Source organism: Oreochromis niloticus, linkage group LG16 (genome assembly GCF_001858045.2).
Source record: "Oreochromis niloticus isolate F11D_XX linkage group LG16, O_niloticus_UMD_NMBU, whole genome shotgun sequence".
In the NCBI taxonomy this organism is placed as follows: domain Eukaryota; kingdom Metazoa; phylum Chordata; class Actinopteri; order Cichliformes; family Cichlidae; genus Oreochromis; species Oreochromis niloticus.
This window is the reverse complement of record NC_031987.2, coordinates 3,432,213-3,450,574: the sequence shown is the minus strand read 5'-3', so window position 1 is coordinate 3,450,574 and position 18,362 is coordinate 3,432,213. Positions and strand designations below refer to the sequence as shown.

Genomic DNA, 18,362 nt, shown 5'->3' with positions numbered 1-18,362 from the left:
GGAAGCCAGAAGGAATGATTTTAATTAAGAAAGTAAAATAAATTATGCCCACTACAGAGGCAGATCATGTCACAGTGGTTTAGAGAAATACCCTGAGTGGAACACAGTAATAGAACAGTGTCGTTCCTTCGTTATGAGCACGCTGTAACACCTAAAAGTGGGATTCACTGTTGTGTTTGAGTCAGATTTGCAGCTTTGCATTCTCTGCTGTGTTGGCCAGTGTTTTGTTTTATGCAAATATCATGTGTGTGTTGTTGTGTGTTTAAAGGAAAGAGCAGAGCGTCGTGTCCTGCCTGAGCTCATCTTCGTTTTAGCTGATAAGTATCCAAACAAAGTCATCACAATAAAATAGATAACTTGTGAGATTTGTTGTGTAGAGAAAACACTTTTATTCAGTGCATTATTGAGATTTAAAAAAACAAATTTTACAAATTATTATGTTAAAAAATTATTAATCATTTGAGAACAAACCAAACAAAGTCAGTTCTGCACATCTAAACCGTTTATAAAGTCCAGCAAACCCCACTCTCACTAATCTCACTAACGTCTCACTCTCTGGATGTGAACTTTCTTTCTTTTTGATAAAAAACGAAAGTTTCCTGCCAACTGCAGTCTCCAGCGCGCACATCCATCCTGAAACATGCCACTTCCCAACATCGCTGCTATGCTTTAGTTTAAACAGAGATTATCGTGTTTACACACCACCCAGCCTCCAGTAGTCCTGTAATAAATCTCATATCATGTCATGACAAACACTCGTCCTGTAATTGATATAAAACTGTGTGAAATATTTTATATTCTAATCAACGATTACAATTAAAAGCAGTTTGAGAAACGCTGGCATGATTTCGCATTTTATGTTGAAAGGAAACAAAAACTTCTCATTTTCTTTCACATGTCTGTGGTAAATAAAAGGCGTGAATGGCACAGGGTTGGTCCTCCTTTGGCTCTGGAGGAGAAGGCGAGTGAACTCTGTTTAACAGAAGTGCATCCAAACCCGTTTCTTTTACACTGTTCTGGCAGGATGCGTCTATTTCTTCGCGTTTTAGAATCTTCTTTGTGATATTTTTCAAACAAAACTCATAGTTTAGCCCAGAAATATTCGAGTGCCTTAATCAGAAGAGCATCCGTTAAACCACGGTGTGTGGGACTCACCTATAACGAACCACAGGAGCGCCTGTTTCTGCAGAGCTGTGCAGGTTTGCGAGCCCATCCTGTCGCTCTCAAAACGATCCACTGACTGAAGTTTTGAAGCGAGGAAGTGAAGGGAACGGCAACTAACAAGAGCTCAACGAGTAATTGGTAGCATCATAAATGACTGCTGGTTAAGAAGCCCATGTAATGCGGCCGCACGGTCAATCAGCCCCAATAAAAGCTTCACTGTGTCACCCTGCGCAAACCGCTCGGGGGAGAGCCGAGGCTGCTCCTTGTTCCTGCTGTAGGCTACCTCAACTCCCCCGAGTCCTCCTGTCACCGAGTCATCCAGACGTGAAACATAATGAGTCGTAAAGTTGCAACTCTCTCTCCAACAAGCCGTCCACAGGTCTGAAGAAATCCGAAAAACGTCACTGGAAGCGTGCAGTGTTTGGTTCAAGCGCTCTTGTGCGCAACGGGACGCACCAGTATGGAACCAGTGGAGCTGAGCGACTGTGTCAGGGTTCACTGCTTTCCCCTGAGGACATGGGTCCCGGTTAGCGACGGGGACACCGGACAGACCCAAACAGTGCAGGAAGGGGGAGCGGGGCTCATTTGTAAGAGCGGAGGGAGGGGGAGGGCGCTGGACTTCTTTTCTCATTCTTTGATTGGTTACTCGGATAAATTAGAAAGCCCAGAAGTCTATAAAAGATATATCTATTACTTTAAATAAACAATAAACGATGCATCCAAATAATAAAAAAACAAAAGTTATGGAGGACAGCGAACCTAAATGATCAAAAACTATGAAGAGAACTCGTGAAAATAAACAGGTGTGAATAAGAACAAACACACAGAGGAGTCTGTAGAGTTCAGCGTTCCATCTGAAGTGTTTTATTGTTGCAGCAGAAGCTGCATCGCTACAGTAAACTTTAAAGTCCAAAAGACAAGAAAATATAATTTTCTGATTCTATATAAAATTCTGTTCTCTTCACTATATTCTATTCGCTGTGCATCCGCCTGTGGTGACGCGATGAGGACAGGTGCAGCGAGTACGGATTCAAGTGTTGCTGTTGTCCAACAGCGACATCTAGTGTTCATATGGAGCGTTACAGAGCGATTTACATCAAATATCACAACTCCAGTCCTCAGGAGGTAAAGTTGGTTTTGTTGTTTAATCTTCTCCTCCATAATTGTATATTTGCACCTCTTGTGTGGATGTAGGCCATGGATAAAAATTATTTCACTTTAAGCTGTTTTCATAGCGAATATCAGATTGAGAATAGAATAGAATAGAATAGAATAGAATAGCTTTTTATTGTCACTGTTACAAGAACAGTGAAAGGCAGTTTGGCATCTCTCCATGTGTGTGACGTACAGAATAGCGTAAGTATTTACACAATAACAGACAAATTTACATTTACACAAGAAAGATATGTACGAGTTACACATACACCTGCAAACATACACGCACATACATACATATATGTATATGTACATATATGCATCCGTACATACATAGACACACATATTTCCACATACACGCTTACATCTATATACATACACATACATGCCATCTAACTAGCAGGTGCATTGAGAGGTGCAGTGTGATCAGTGATATTGCACATTGAGTGTGTGTGTGTGTGGGGGGGGGGGGTGCTGTTGGAACTATACTAAATAATGTTATAATAAATACAGTTTAAGGAGGTAAGGGTCTTGGTTGCATTGAAGTATAAACAGAAATACGATTTATAAATAAGGTGTAATGTCCATGACTATTGGCAGTGCAGTTATCCTCCAATCAGGGTGGAGGTAGGGCATGTTTGACAGCCTGTGGGTAAAAACTTCTGTTGAGTCTGTTTGTCTTCGACCTGATGGACCTGTAGCGTTTACCAGAGGGAAGGAGGGAAAAAAGTGAGTGTCCAGGGTGCGAGGGGTCTCTGATGATGATGCTGGCTTTCTGCTGAAGTCTGCCAGTATAGATGTCTCTGAGGGGGGTTAGTGAAGTGCCGATTGCCCGCTCTGCTGCCCTCACCACCCGCTGCAGTTTCCTCTTGTCCTCCGCGGTGCAGCAGTTGAACCAGAGTGTGCAGCAGTGAGTCAGAAGGCTCTCAGTGTTGGAGCGGTAGAAGTTTATTAGCAGTCTTTGGGGTAATTGGGCCTGACGTAGTTTCCTGAGAAAGTACAGCCTTTGTTGTGCTTTCCCTACCTGGTGGGAGATGTTTGTGGACCAGGTAAGGTCGGCCGAGATGTGGACTCCGAGGAACTTAAAGCTTTCTACCCTTTCTACCTCCTCCCCATCAATGCAGAGGATAGAGTGCTCAGATCGCTTTGTTCTCCTGAAGTCGATTACCATCTCCTTGGTCTTGGCTGTGTTCAGATGCAGGTTGTTGTCGTCACACCATTGCTTCAGATGATGAACCTCCTCTCTGTAGGCTGAATCATCGTTGTTGTCGATCAGTCCTATGACAGTGGTGTCATCAGCAAATTTTATGATGGTGTTACTGGTGTGGATTGGTGAACAGTCATGGGTGAAAAGTGAGTATAAAAGTGAGTATAAGAGGGGAGTAAGAGGTATAAGAGGGTATAAGTATAGTGAGGTGGTTCCATCCATTTGTTCTTTAGCTTATCCGGGGCCGGGTCACAGGGGCAGCAGCCCAAGCAGAGAAGCCCAGACCTCCCTCTCCCCAGACACCTCCTCCAGCTTGTCCGGGGGAACACCAAGGTGTTCCCGGGCAGTCGAGAAATATAATCTCACCAGTGTGTCCTGGGTCAGCCCCGGGGCCTCCTCCCGGTGGTTCAGATTCAGGTGGTTGCATAGCTCAATTTGCAGTATTTTTTTCTATAAATTGGATTTTTTTTAATGTGTACAAATAAGAATATTTTTTAAGAAATAAAATTAATAGAAGCGACAGATTTTACTGTGCAGCTTTAGCATTAATTAATATAATATTCAGAAGCTGCAGAAACATAAACCTACTCATGTATTTATTAAAACTTCATATTCTATGGAAAGTCACTTTAAAATTTACTGAAAGTTTTTTTCTTTCTTTGTTTGTTTTTTTCATTTATGTATTATGTATTTTAAAGTGTCAAAACAAAATGTTACCAGAAGGTCTAAACATGACACATATATGCATTTATACAGGCCTTCATGTCATTCCCTTAGGTGTGGCTTTGTAAAATCGTGATATCAGAATTACAGAAGAAGCTCAGAGACAATTTAAATTCAGAAAGTGTGCACGACTGAAAGGAAACCTGAAACTGGTCAAATCATCTCCCACTGACAGAGTCAGGACCCAATTTCCTCACTGCGGGCTTCACAGATAAGGTCAGACAGGAGGATAAAACAGAAGAAAAAGAATTATACACAAGGTCAACAACATCACTGCTGTGCTGCCAGCGCAGGGACTTAAAGAGGAGACAACTGGAGTCAAATTTCAGGAAAACAAAGTCGGATCCATCTGTTCAGCTGAAATGAAAAGGTCCAGAGGAAATGACACCACAGAGCAAACGCTCTGCAAAAACAAAGTGAGAGGACAGAATATGGTCTCTGACAAATACTACCAGAGATATCATCGAGCCCTCTTAACCAGAACCAAAGTCAGAGTGGAAAGGAACAATGAAGAGTTTCTCAGACTGACCTAAGAGTCACTTATTGATCTGTCCTATTTACTTGTGATGGACAAATTACAGAATAATAGGAAAGAAGGAGGAATGAGGAATTAACCCTTCCATCCAGTTTGCTTCTGAAACTGAAACCGACACAAAGTTGCATCTAGAAGTTAAAAACAGAGACTTTCACACTGCTGTGGAGAAGTAATGCAGCGTTAAATTATACCTCAGTTTGGTGTGACTGTCATTATGGAGGATCACACCTGAACATTCAGCTGTAATTGTACGTGGTCTCTGAATGTAAAGACTAGCATGTTTTAACCATGTCAGCAAAACCCATCAACAAAAGAGCAGGTTTGGAGTTTAAAACAGCACCGTGTGCACAAGCAGTCGTCCTAAAGCCTCATTTAGAGAATATATTAGTTATACAGTATCATATTTATGGATATGAAGGCTGGATATATATATGATCGTGCTCAATTATAGGTTTCTCCAGTCTCCCTGTTGTTTAGTTGAGCTTGATGAGTTAAAAGATTGCTTGTGCATTACTCCCCTTCTCCAAAAACAAAGCCTGATCGTGCACAGAGGCAAACATTACTACATGCACAGTCTAACTGCGTCGAGCACACTAGACAGAAATCATATTCGTGGTTTCACTTAGGTTTAATGCGTCAGGCAACAAACAGAGTGCAAGCATTTAAAGCCACAGCTTGTCTGTCTGACTGTCTCCAAGGTAACCAAATGTAAACGTACGGCAGAAGGCATGCAGGACAAAACAGAAGAAAGTGGAGGAAACACTGGAGTGGAGAGTGCGCTGAAAAGATCAAACGTCCACAGAAGGTTTGAGAAGATATACAAGTGGACTCAGACAAATGAAACAACAGTAAGTAAAGAATAGTTCATTTCAGCATTTTACTCCAATTATCATCGTGTGCCCTTAAAGCTGCTCACAGATGAGCAACACTTACAACCATTTAATGTCAGGAAATGTATACAAGGCACTTTTTCTATTGTACTTTTAAATTAGCCTGCTTAGCACTCGTTTTAGACACTTCATCCATTTTGACTGTTACTTTTGTCAAACATTAAACCAGAGGGAGTTCAGTCCTCACAGACACATTTCTACTTCACACATATACAAACACTTATAAAATTATTTCACATCACATTGGGGGGGAGTGTTAGCGTGCACGAACATGCTCAAATAAGGTGGTTTACTAAAAAAACACACTTTTTGTTCATGAATAGTCAATCCTGAGACTTTGGGCTATTTTGTTCTTCCTGTCATGGTGACACAACCACACAGAAACACAGAAGTGTTTCCAGATCAACACAAGTTGAAATATTATTATTTAGCTCCATAAACTCTGCGTTTATGTAGTACCATAATGCACTAAGATGTGTATCGCTAGCAGTAATAATGAGACATAATATTTCATACTCTGCCCGAGTCTAGTCTCTGCAGGGAGCACTAGATCACCAGAGACTTACATCACAAGGTTAATGTCACACTAATAATCACACAGACACAGAGGCTGCCAAAGACATCTAGCTGAAAGTGCTTGGTAATATCTATCAGCGGTGTGTTTACAATCATTTCTCCACCTCGTTTTTTTCTCTAAATAACGAAGAAAGTAGCAGTCTGCTCTGACTCACAGCTCAGACACTGTGCTTTTCTTTGGCTCGTGTTCACACAGGTCTGACTGGGAGATGGTGAAAGGGTGTAAGAAGGGCGAGACTGATGATGGGGTGCAGAAAGGAGAGCTGAAGGAAGACAAGGAACAAGGATGCACTCCCCTTATCGCTGCCTGCCGCGGTGCCATGAGCGAGGTAACTGCGTGTGCATGTGTGTGTGGGAGAGAGAGTTTGGCAAGTGCATGTCTATTGTAACCATGCTTCAGCTTTGGTAACCAGGCTGCAGATGGATATGATTGGTTGGGTAGACGAAACCAGTTTCTGTCACGTAACACGTCCTACTTTTCCTTTCAATAACAACAATGTGCCGTGATCACATGAGATTATGCGACTTTTTTTAATGTAGCTCCTCTGCATCCTCTTGGGGAGACATTCAAAACAAGCTTGTCTGGAGAGAAACTCTCCAATTATGAGTCAAACTTAAGTTTTCAGAAAATACACCCAACCACAAGGTGTTTATACTAAAATGAGCAACAACAGCCCGTTTACTGACAGAAATGACCAGTGTTGGGACTAACGCGTTATTAAGTAACGCGTTACAGTAACTACGTTATTATTGTGGTAACGAGCACGGTAACTAGTTATTATGCCAAAACCAGCAACGCGTTACTCGTTACTGGGATTTAGATAGGCTCGTTACTCGTTACTTCGTGTGGTGGATATCGCGGAGCTTCCACAGATTCAATAACATTAGCAAGTGGTGGAGGCCAGCAGGTGGATGAAGGAAAAGGGAGGCAAGAGGAGAGACCCGAAGCGGCCGCCGGTCCGCGTGTCAGGTGAACTGAACTTCAGGTAAGAAGTTATGACCTGCAGTCTATCTGGGTCAGATATAAACCAAGTTTAGGTGGAGTTTATTTTCGGTATGCTGACATTTTCGTACTGCGTGCTAGCTAGCATGACGGAGTTTCTATACAGCTGTGTGGGTGCTATGTTACTGATGTTGAACTTTATTTTGTTCATACGGTTAATTATTAGAGTTGCCAACCGTCCCCTAAAAAACAGAATCGTCTCGTATTCAGAGAAAATATTACGCGTTTCGTACTGAGGTGAAAAGGAACACAGTTTGTCCCGGACTTCAGCTACAATGAAAAAGACACAAAGCTGAAGCTGCACAGCTGCCTCTTCTTCTCTCATTCTCTCCTCTCCCGTTTCTACTTCAATCACGAAACTGATCAATGATCAGCTGATCGGCTTTTCTCTCTTGTTTATTTATCGCCCACTTTGCGCCAGAAAGAGGAAACCAGCGGATGTCGCGTTAAACAACAGCAGCACGTTTAAGCTTGATCAGCTGTTGTTAGAATTTATTTAATATTAATTTCTAGTATCAGCTGATGTTTGCTGGAGCCACAACTGTAAAGCTGCTGGTCATGATATCGGTTTGGTTATCTGGTGAGAGGGAAACATGAAGATGAAACCAGGAGATGTCCTTACTGAATCATCAGAGCTGAACAGGTGATGGAGAAACAGGTTTACCTTTTAGGTGACATGGATGAGTTGAAGGGAAGTTATGAACTGTTTCTGAGAGACAAATAACACCAGGATCCTTTTCTATGTAGCTGACAGCTGGTAACTGTGCAGGGGCGGGTCTAGCAAAGTGTTGCCAGGGGGCCAGGTAGGGCATTAACAGGGAAAGGGGGGGACAAGGAAATAGTTTTCTTTATTATTCTCATTTAAAATGTCTCGCTTTTAAAAAAAATAATTATCCGAGTCTTACAACAAACAAATGATAGATTGATACATATATACCATCAGAACAGTGTACATCACTGTCACAACAGTGTTTATTTTCATTCAAAGGCTTTATGATTTTTCCTATAATGGTGGGCCGGTCTCTAGTCAAAATCCCAGTCCAGCTCTGTATGCAGCTCATCTGCAGTCTGGTGTTACCTACATCTTCCTATTCAGAAGGCAGAATTTCCAAGTTCTGAGTACAATCAAAAGCACCACGACTGCAGTTTTTGTGTTGGATGTAAAAAGCAGGCTAGAATCATGGCGGCGGTCAACGACGGTCCAGGCGTGGGATTTCTCTCGTGGAAATGTGCACATTATTTTTTCCTTTCTATTGGTAGGTGGCACAGTGCACTTGTGGCAAGTAAGCAAGCTAGAAGACTGGCAGTCTGGCTGGGTATCCAGTTATGGAAGCAACACATTAACAAGAGAATTCTGAGTAAAACCAAAGTTACTTTCCCTAGTAACTAGTTACTTTGAAAGTAACGAGTAACTTGAAGTAACTGAGTTACTTTTTTAGAGAAGTAACTAGTAACGTAACTAAGTTACTAATTTAAAGTAACTTACCCAACACTGGAAATGACACATCTACACTTCACATTTTTTTGAGATGTTTCAGGTTTTTTATGTGGTGGGTTTAACAGGTGGTTCAGCAGCTCCTAAGGACTGATGCTGACGTGACGGTGTGCAGCTTCAGCCAGCAGACAGCGCTCCACGTAAGTCCGCCGGAGCTGCAGGAAAAAATGGTGGGGTGGATGTCAAGGCCTCATCTGTCCCCCCAGGCGCAGCTACTGCAGGCTGCCTGGCAGGGAGACCTGCACTCCTTACAGCACCTGTTGGTAAGCTCACTTCACACACACACACACACACACACACACACTCCCATCTGAGAGTGAGAGGATTTCCCAGATGAGTAGAGACAACACAACAAGGGCAACAATCTTCTCCCATTACAAAAACACATCCAGTTGTTGTACACTGTGTGGTTTTGGAAAATGTAAAGGATGACTTAGATTTTGGCTTTTTAACTGTATTTTAATACGTTTATTTTATATAAGCGTTTCCTACTGATAAAGACCGCCCCATAGCCACTCACACGACACCAAAGTGATTAAGTAACAGATAAACAATTAAATGACACAAACGTTTCAGATTTTTCATCTACTATAGAATCTGTGTAATGGGTTCACAGTAAAAAAAATCCAATAAAAATGAACAAATAAATAAATACATTCAGATTTTAGATTTATCATGTAAAAAAACAGAGACGTACTGTTAAAAGTGCACTTCTTTTTCTTATATTAAGCTATTTCAGGGATTTTAAACGTATGATGTCTACACTGGCAGAAAGGGGGGAGTTTCACTGGTCCAGCCCAAAGTGAGCTGCACGTGGCCCACAACTGAAATGAGGTTGCCATCGCTGGATTAAAAAAAAGTTTTGATTCTGAGACTGAAAATGTTGTTAAACCTCTAAAATCATGAGAAAATAAATATGTAATATTGTAATGTAATACTAAGGCACATGTAATTTGGCATTTCCAAATGCATTCCTGAATTATAACCAGCTCAGAGCAGCAAAGAGGCGTGCCATTGTTCGTGTGTCCTTTGGTGACTTTGTGTTTCTGGAAATGTGAAACTAACGCTCAGGTGCTTTTGTAAAATGACTGGAAATAGCCCACACTGTTTGGGTATGCTGACAGCTGAGCACTTTGCTGACAGACAGGGTTTTTTTTATTTTATTATGAATTAAACATAAACTGAATGAACTAATAACTTACATATATCACCCTGGTTATTTATTTATGAAGCACACATGTGTTTGGGGTATTTCATATGCAAGATTCTTTTATATTTAACATGTCGATCTGTTGCTGCTTAATTTATACATTTTTCCAAAACTCTAACTTGTTACAAACATTTCCAGCACAAAGTACAGCTCACTGAATGCAGGGTAAGGTCTGAGCCTCGTGGCCTCATTTCACACTGCAGCACTTTGTTACACTGTGTGCAGTTTTAATAAAGAGAGATAATTTGGAACAAAAGGCCAAAATTTGTTTAAAAAAATGTGAACATGCAAGATGAAATGTTTTTGTGGTGTTAGATTCCACCATGGAGTCTAAAAGGCTGGAGCGGAGTAAGCAGATGGTTGATGAATATTTTGAATTAGATGCCATGGACAACCTTGATGAGGCAGAGATGGGGAGAAGAGGGTTGCACAACAGAGTCTGAATATGAACACAATGCATTTATAGAACAGGGACTGGGGCTGATTTGCTCGCGATGGGAAAAGTGATCAAATGTTGCGTGAGGTGACAACATGAGAAAATGGAAGGAAGACAAGGAGAAAACAGATCTTCATTAGTGTTTAGTTCCCTATAAAGCATCAAATTAATTCTCCCATAGCTGTGAAGAAGAGTCTGTTTGCTGACTAGTACCATCTGAATGCTTTACGATAACTAATTCACACACACGGTGAGGCCAGTAACATCTAATGGTGGAAATGGATGACACTAAAGCGCGATGCTTGTTAGATCAGCAGTTTAATTTAGATTTTTCTCCCCCTGTGTTTGTGTTTGTGTGTGTTTGCACGTGTCAGCTTCAGACCGATGGGCTGGATGTGAATGTTCCAAACAGCGACGGTGTGACAGCTGTGATGCTTGCTGTCAGGGACATCGACCTGTTTGAAGACTTAGGAGCACATTTGCCATGGGAGCACAAACCCGTGGAGGTCATCAAGGAACTGCTCGGAGTTTCTGCGTAAGAAAGCACAAATACATGCACATATTTATACAGTAGATAGGTAACATTAAAGCCTTTTGTCATTGAGCAACGTGCTGATTTGGTTTTAAATATGTAAAGTTCACATTTTCTTACATACTATTCTTATTTAATTCACTTTCTGTACAGAATTCACCTGCTTGCTGCATACATGCTACTGCTGCACATTCACCTAATGTATAATGTCCCGTCCCCCCCCCCCCTTTTTTTGCACAAGTCGAGGAGTGTGTCAGCTTACATTTCACTGTGTGTTATACCTGTATAACTATGCATGTGACGAATAAAGAACTTTGAACCTAGAAGTGTAAAAAATGTACTGAGACTTGTTTCATCTGTCTTTTAACTTCATCAGTGATCTGATGGTACGAGACCATAACGGCTGCTCTGCTCTCCACTACGCTGCTAATACCAACAGCTTTCTGACAGAAGACATCATCCATGTTCTGATGGAGGCGTTAAGTCAAAAAGGTACACACACACACAAACACACACACACACACACACACACACACACCTTATCCTCATTTATCTCACTCTTTGCAATCAATGCCACTGATGATTTTGTCATAATAGCAAGTCCTGCTGGAAATCATTGGGCCTTGGCATTCACCTCCAACCTACAGTGTTGCAGTCCTCACACAATATCCATAGCTACAGCATCCCCGATGGCAGCGGTCTCCTCCATACCACACAAACTGCTCAGGAACAGCTTTAGAGATATGAAAAACTGACCAATCTTCCAAACTCCATCAGTAGCATACACAGGATTTCCCTTAGCCAGTGTAAACCATGGCACGGAGGCCCCATCCCACAGCTCACAGGATTCACAGGATCAGATCATCAGCAGTAAGACACAGATGTTCCTCCCAAAGTCAATGGAGACCAAAAAAGGGGGTAAAGGGACAATAAAAAGGTTAGAAGGAAATAAACATCCCTGCTCAGCTGCGCAAAAATCATGAAATTCCTTATTTCAACAGTGTTTTTAATCTTCTTTGGGAAAGTAAGGATTATCGTTTCATGCTCTTTCAGAACGATCACAAATCGGATTATGTCATGCAGTTTGTAAAGGTTTCTGTAAAATGTAAATGATCCTGTCTACAAGCCCTGCACTTTAACACTGTTGTCCAGCACTATGGTGCTCACAGGATGTGAGTGTATGCTGTAACGTCACAATGCATGACTTCAATCTGCAGATTATAAACCAAATCAGCTGATATTCCTGTTTATTATTTTTTGTGACACTGCCTCTTAGATTATATTAGAGTACTCTTATTGTTGAGTGAGTTATTTTCTCATTTCATGGTCTTTACTTTGGTTAGTGTTTAATTGATCAGCTACTTATTAAACTTATTAAAATGAATCTAAAGTACGACTGTGCTAATGTACCAAGTATAAAGCCTCATATTCTCCGTTCTTGATCTTTCTGACTTTCTCATACGGATACAAATAAACGGGCATACCACATTCATTCATAATCCTGTTTTTCACAGTAAAACAAACAAAGCGTGCACTCATGTGGGTATAAGAAAGACTTGTTTGTTAATGTGTGAGGGAGCGCTTCACTAAGAGCCTTTACATGTGTCCGAGTCTGCATCAAAAATCTGCAACCATGTGACAGAGAGAGCATGGATCAGTAGAGATGAACAAATATTTTAAGCCAAAAATAAAAATAGCTTTTTTTTCTTTTTCTTTTTTTAACCTATCAGACCCCTGCACCCCGACCCCAGGGGTGTGGCCCCAAACAGGGATTTGCAGGATTTCTGCAGGAAGAAAAAAAGTGGACTTATTTTCTTTACACTTTACTACTTCTTTCTTTTCCTGGTTTTGTGTAGATGCCATTCCTATTTCACAAATACGGGATTTGGTCTCAGAGTTTGGAGATTCAGACGTAGAGTTGGACATTGAGAGCTTTTATCCTAACCAGTTGATAGCAGCCTCGCCCACAAGGACACCAACCCATCAAGATCATTTTCTTCTATACAGCCACACCAGGGTGAGTTTTCCATCTGCAGTGTGACCAGCATGTTGTGTGTTTTTCAGTGCAGTCAGTTCAGTTAACAAACACACAGAGAGACGGCAGTGTGGTCACCCAGAAGACAAATATATGGACCAGTAATTGGCTCTCTGTTTGAGTGTACATGTGTGTGTGTGTGTGTGTACACGTGCTGTGTGTAGCTGACACCATACTGCCATGCTGCTGAATTGTGGGTGTTCTTATAGGAAAAGTAGATGAGCAGACAGCTGGTTAGCTGAAGGAGAACAGCAGGTGGTTTACAGGGAAGATCTGTAGTGTATGTATGTATTTTACAGCCACATATATTACACACAGGTATAATGTCTGTGTGCACAACACATTTAGAGTAATACATATATAGAATACAGGGCGAGTCTATAGCCGCATATTAAACTCAGTGTAGAATGAAAAAATACAGCTTACAGGAAAGTTCAGAGTCATATATTTTAATTACAGAGTTATAAAGTTTTACGTTTTTGTGTCAAAGTCACTTGTGGACATTGATGCTACAAGTACATTTAATCTAATTGAAATGTATGTATTTTTTTTATTTTTTTATTTTAAGTATTACAAACATAAATTCCATCTGGAAGATCTTTTATGAGCCTCATTTTTAAGACTGGGGCATGACGACCTCACCTTTGTTCTTGGTTCCAGGAAGTGCCAGAGTCTCCAGCGAGCCCCCCTCTATCTGACCATCATAAAGACCTGAGCCAAGGTAAGGGCGCTTTGAAGGACTTCAGAGGTTTTAGCCATGTTTACTTGGAGTGTTTGGTGAAAATGAAGCAGTATTCCTTTTGTGGACTTATTAGATTGGGGTAAAGTTTGTGCTTTAGTTAACCTAACCTTTTAACATAAGAGGTCAAAAGGGTTAAAGACAAAGTTAACATTAACCTGCAATAAAAATGCCTTTCAGTTCACGGGTCCTGGATGGCAGCTAATGCTTCAGATTTTGAAAAAGGAACAGAATCAGCTTCCCAAATAGGCCATGAGATCAAATCACCTTCTAAAAGGAGGGGGCTGAGGGGGTGTGACTAGATAGGAGTGGTCTCACACTCAACCCCAGGCGGCATGGTTTGGACACCACAGAGGGAAAGCGAGGATGTTAGACAGGACACCAAAAGCATTTCGACTACAGTGAGAAAAAAACTACTGACCATGAAAACAGGATAGAGGAGTGATAGTTTAAAAAATAATTCTTTAAAGTGACCTCATCATGGGATCAGAGACCAACAGGCTCAGAAACAGGTAAAACCTATGACTTCCTCTGTGGTGAGCATTGGTGTGGTAAATATGAACGCTGTACTGCTGTACATTTAATGTAGAAAATAGCAAGTGTGATCTTACGATTATAAGTTTATCTTGTTTGTTTGTATGGTTATCAAGGCTCTTTGTAGAGTTAGAAAACCCCAGATGTTTTTCCCGCTGACTGTTACAGGAGGTACAACGTGGCTTTTCTGTTTTTGTACCACTGACAGACTGTTTGGATGGTACATGAATGAGTTTCAGATCAGCATTTTACTATGAAGACTGAAAGAATAAAAATAACATATGATGAACGGGTGTTACGCTGTGTGTTTGTGTGTGTCTGGAGCAGATAAGGGGATCCCCCCCTGTTCCCAAGAAGCCATGGAAACACTGATAGACATCAGGGAAGCCTATCAGGAGGCAGGCAGGGGAGGCAGGTGGGCACGCTAAAATCTCTCTCTCTCACGCACACACATTATCATGTGCAGTCTTTTAAAGTGTGCATTAACTGTATAAAGATAAGAATATAATTTACAAGCTGGTGATCCTGTGCTGACTCCTGTGAACACATCAGCATGTGTTTATAGGTAACCACAGACTGTTGTGTACAGACAAGCATCTTGTACAGGTAACAGCCTGCAGCTATAACACACAGTCCTGTATATACAGCGTACACTCTCAGTGGGCTGGTCAACAAATCCCCCGTCCTTTAACACCAACAGTAGAAAAGTGTCTGGTTACAGCCACAGATCTGCGCACAGGCACCTGCCACCGTGTCCAGAGGACAACCTGTTCTACCCAAACAGGTTAGGAACAGGGGGAGAGGGGGCTTTGGTGAATCAGCCCATTGTCTGTTATGAGCAGCTCTCACCACTGAATCAAGTCCAAGCTCTCCAAGGAGAACAAAGGTCTTTAAGCCGGTCTCTCCTTTCATAGCGTCAGCTTCCAGAAATGTGAGCAAAGTGAGGCTTTACATGCAGTTTGAAACAAAACAAACTTCAAATGCATCTGTACATTTCTTTCATTAATGTTCTTATTTATAATTTTTCAGTTGAGACATTACAGTGTGTCCACAAATAATAATGCCAGTTTCTCCATGACAACCATAAAGGGATTTTCTCTCTTTTCCTCAGTCGAGGTGTGTCTCTGCCCAGTTTGCACAAGAGCAACAACAGCAGACATCGGGGCCATGCAGACCACCCTCTGTCGTCTGGCTTGCTGAGAAGCCCCTGCCAGCCAATACCCCCACCACACAGGTATACATATATGTGAACTATCAAGCAGCAGATAGCTAACTCATTACGCTACTTGTTACCATCACAGATGAAGAGAAGCAGGCGCAGCAGTGCTGATGACAAGAAAAATCTGACTTCTCTTTATTACTTTATGAGAAAGTGAAAGTTTAACAAATCTGTGGCACTCACAAAAACTAAATACTGCTTTATTTTATTTTTTTCAGGAGACGAAGAACAAGAAGCGTGGTTGCTGCATCGCCACCCTCCCATAGCTTGTTGTCTGTGGCAGAGCCCAGTCAGCTCAGCCAATCAGCTCCCAGCATCATGGAACCTCTGCTCTGTCCAAACACTATGATGCAGGCCAGAGCACACATCCAGACCCGTATGCACTCTGCATTACACGTTGTATTTCACTGATGACGTTTGATGGTTGTTAAAATTTACATCTCTTTCTGTCTGCAGGGTTGGGTTCTCATCATACTATAAATGAACAAAAGGTAAGTTTTAGCCACAATCCTTCTATTTTCCCCAATACTTCCATTTCTTTTTCATCCACATAATGTTTTTATAATGAATAATTCCTGTGTTATTGATTTGCCACGGGTTTCTACAGGGTCTACTGCCCCGAACACCTAAACTCTTGGCACCCCTGGACAACCGCTCCAGAAATGGCACCGCTCTGCCTGTACTAAAGCAACATGTTCCCCTGAAGCCCATCAGTCAGAGCCCCCTTTCTACAAGGACCAGGTTGAAAAGAGAGAGACTGTCCTGGGGCAGCTCATGCATTGATCCTTCAACAACTAAGGCTGGCAGTGAGGAGAGTGGGTCCAGCAGCAGCCACAGCTCAGTCGATTTAGAGGATGAGGACGCTGACAGGGATCAAGATGCATATCTGACTGTCAGTCACGACAGGATGTTGGAGCTTCCAAAGGATGCGAGCACCACTGAGGCTGATAGGACGGGGAAGACAGCGCTGCATTTTAAAGTTCAGTCAAAGATTAGTCATGTTCCACTGATCCGCAGATCAGGACGTAGCCGGAAGGAAGACCTTATCAATCATACAAGTGATCTTCACAACAGTGCAATAGCTTTGAATATTACAAAAGAGTGTGCTGACAGCGAGTCATCAAAAGTATATGACTCTGCAAAAAATGGAGACACTCTGACTCAGGATAAAGGCATTTTGAATAATGTAATAGTTTTCACATCAGAGTCAAAGGAGGAGAAGAACAGTGTGGGGAACACTTCTGATCCTGGGACTGAGATTATCCATGCAGTTATATTTAATGCGAATAATGATCTAAATGAATTGAGAAATGTGAAACAGACAGAAAAAACGAAGTATTCGTGTGATGAAGAAAACCAGGTAGACAAAAAATTTGTTTGCAGTCCAGTAGATGAAACGTTAAATCCCAGTGCTGCTGTGGGGAATGTTCAAGTTTGTACTTCACCTGAAAACATTCATCAGAACGATGGAGATCACAAGAAAGATGAGAAGCTTACACAGGAGAAGGAGAAAAGAACCGATGTGAACTTTGAACTGAGAACAAGCAATCACACTAAGCAGCCTTTCAACATACTAGCACATAAAGACAGAAGCATTTTAAGTCGGAATAAGTCCAAAAGCAACCTTAAGTACGCCTCGCTGAATACTCAGGTCAAAGATAAAACCAGGAAAAGTCCTGAGCAAACTGGTGGCAGAGAGGGTATTGTAACTAAAGCCAAATCAAAGACGAAATCAAAAGGTCGCTCTAATTCTGGCACTCCATCGCCACGAAAGAAAGTTATTGATTATTCACAGAGCAAAATAATACATCCTGTCACTACTCAACAGCACACACAAGGGAGGGAGCTGAGAAGTGCCCAGCAGCTGAGAAAACCCTGTGTAGGGGAAACACCAAGGTCTAAATCTGCCGTTGACCTCATCACCTACAAGGATATGTTTCGGCAGATACAGAGTCAGAGTCAAGAAGGGCCAGCCATCTACGAGATGTTTGCCGGTCCTGTCTATGAACACCTCAGAGTTCCCCACACCTGTGAGAAACTAAACGAGAAAAGCCCACCCCAGTGTGCTCCACCTAAGAAGACGCAACAGGGCCATAAAGCAAAACACAGGCAACTAAAATCAGCACCCAGTAAGCCAAAGAGAAGCCCAGCTGAGACAACAGTGTTTTCAGCTAAAAGCAAAGCAAAGCCTGTGCTGTCCAGGATAAAAACTCCAACCACACCTGTCAGGAAGAGCATCCACAAAGGGCGAAATAATCCTCAACTAGACACTGAGGTAGTTCTTAACAAAGGTGTCAACATTTGTCAAGACAAGGGTGAAAGTCACCTGTCTACAATAGAAGAGACCTTTCCTACATATGACTGTGAAACGATCAAATGTGATGACAACACTCTCACTACACCAAAATCTTCCTCTCATGGTGCAGATTTCAGTCACACACACAAAAATATTCAAGACACAACAGTAAGTTCATTAACAGGAAATCAAAACAGACCACTTCCAGAGCCCGTGTTATCACAACATCCTCATCGGCCAAAGATGGACACATGGACATCTTCAAGTAGCAACAGCTACACAATTACGCCCCCTGTTTACCAGAAGTTTCTGGATGAAGCAGGTGACGGGCCACTCACAGACGATCTGCTGCAGTGTCTGGCAGAGGAACTGATCTCTTTGGATGAGAGGGATGCATCTATAGGCCCGCTTAATCCAAATAAGGAAAAGAGCAACCAGGAATCCAGCATGGAAGATGATCGTGTCATGGGACTAAATATGTTTTCCGAGGTAACCGTTTTGGAAGTCAAAATGTCAAATCTTTATCTACCGATAAATACTGCTGGTTGAGGAGGAAACAATAAGGTCTTCAATTCTGGTTAGAGAATCAGGGTCTGGAGAAGAGATGCCCGTT

At 41.9% G+C, this 18,362-nt stretch overlaps 2 protein-coding genes across 4 annotated transcripts in view; one reads left to right on the top strand and one right to left on the bottom strand.

Annotated features, from left to right (window-relative positions):
- ramp1 (receptor activity modifying protein 1) overlaps positions 1-1,744 on the bottom strand; it is a 65,280-nt gene extending 63,536 nt beyond the window's left edge. The window contains exon 1 of one of the 2 annotated variants that reach the window (XM_005450429.4): positions 1,156-1,744. In XM_005450429.4, coding sequence (XP_005450486.1) covers positions 1,156-1,213 — 58 coding nt within the window. In that variant the 5' untranslated portion in view covers positions 1,214-1,744. The remainder of the gene's footprint in view (positions 1-1,155) is intronic. The other variant, XM_005450430.4, reaches the window with a different exon arrangement.
- Positions 1,745-5,467: 3,723 nt separating this feature from the next.
- map3k19 (mitogen-activated protein kinase kinase kinase 19) overlaps positions 5,468-18,362 on the top strand; it is a 17,018-nt gene continuing 4,123 nt past the window's right edge. Inside the window, exons 1-12 of one of the 2 annotated variants that reach the window (XM_005450424.4) lie at positions 5,468-5,632; positions 6,447-6,579; positions 8,817-9,011; positions 10,769-10,929; positions 11,303-11,418; positions 12,783-12,943; positions 13,622-13,682; positions 14,562-14,649; positions 15,346-15,468; positions 15,672-15,829; positions 15,910-15,944; positions 16,061-18,238. In XM_005450424.4, the coding sequence (XP_005450481.1) occupies positions 5,622-5,632; positions 6,447-6,579; positions 8,817-9,011; positions 10,769-10,929; positions 11,303-11,418; positions 12,783-12,943; positions 13,622-13,682; positions 14,562-14,649; positions 15,346-15,468; positions 15,672-15,829; positions 15,910-15,944; positions 16,061-18,238 (3,420 nt within the window). In that variant the 5' untranslated portion in view covers positions 5,468-5,621. Of the gene's footprint in view, positions 5,633-6,446; positions 6,580-7,193; positions 7,237-8,816; positions 9,012-10,768; positions 10,930-11,302; positions 11,419-12,782; positions 12,944-13,621; positions 13,683-14,561; positions 14,650-15,345; positions 15,469-15,671; positions 15,830-15,909; positions 15,945-16,060; positions 18,239-18,362 lie in introns of those variants that run through there. The other variant, XM_019353026.2, reaches the window with a different exon arrangement.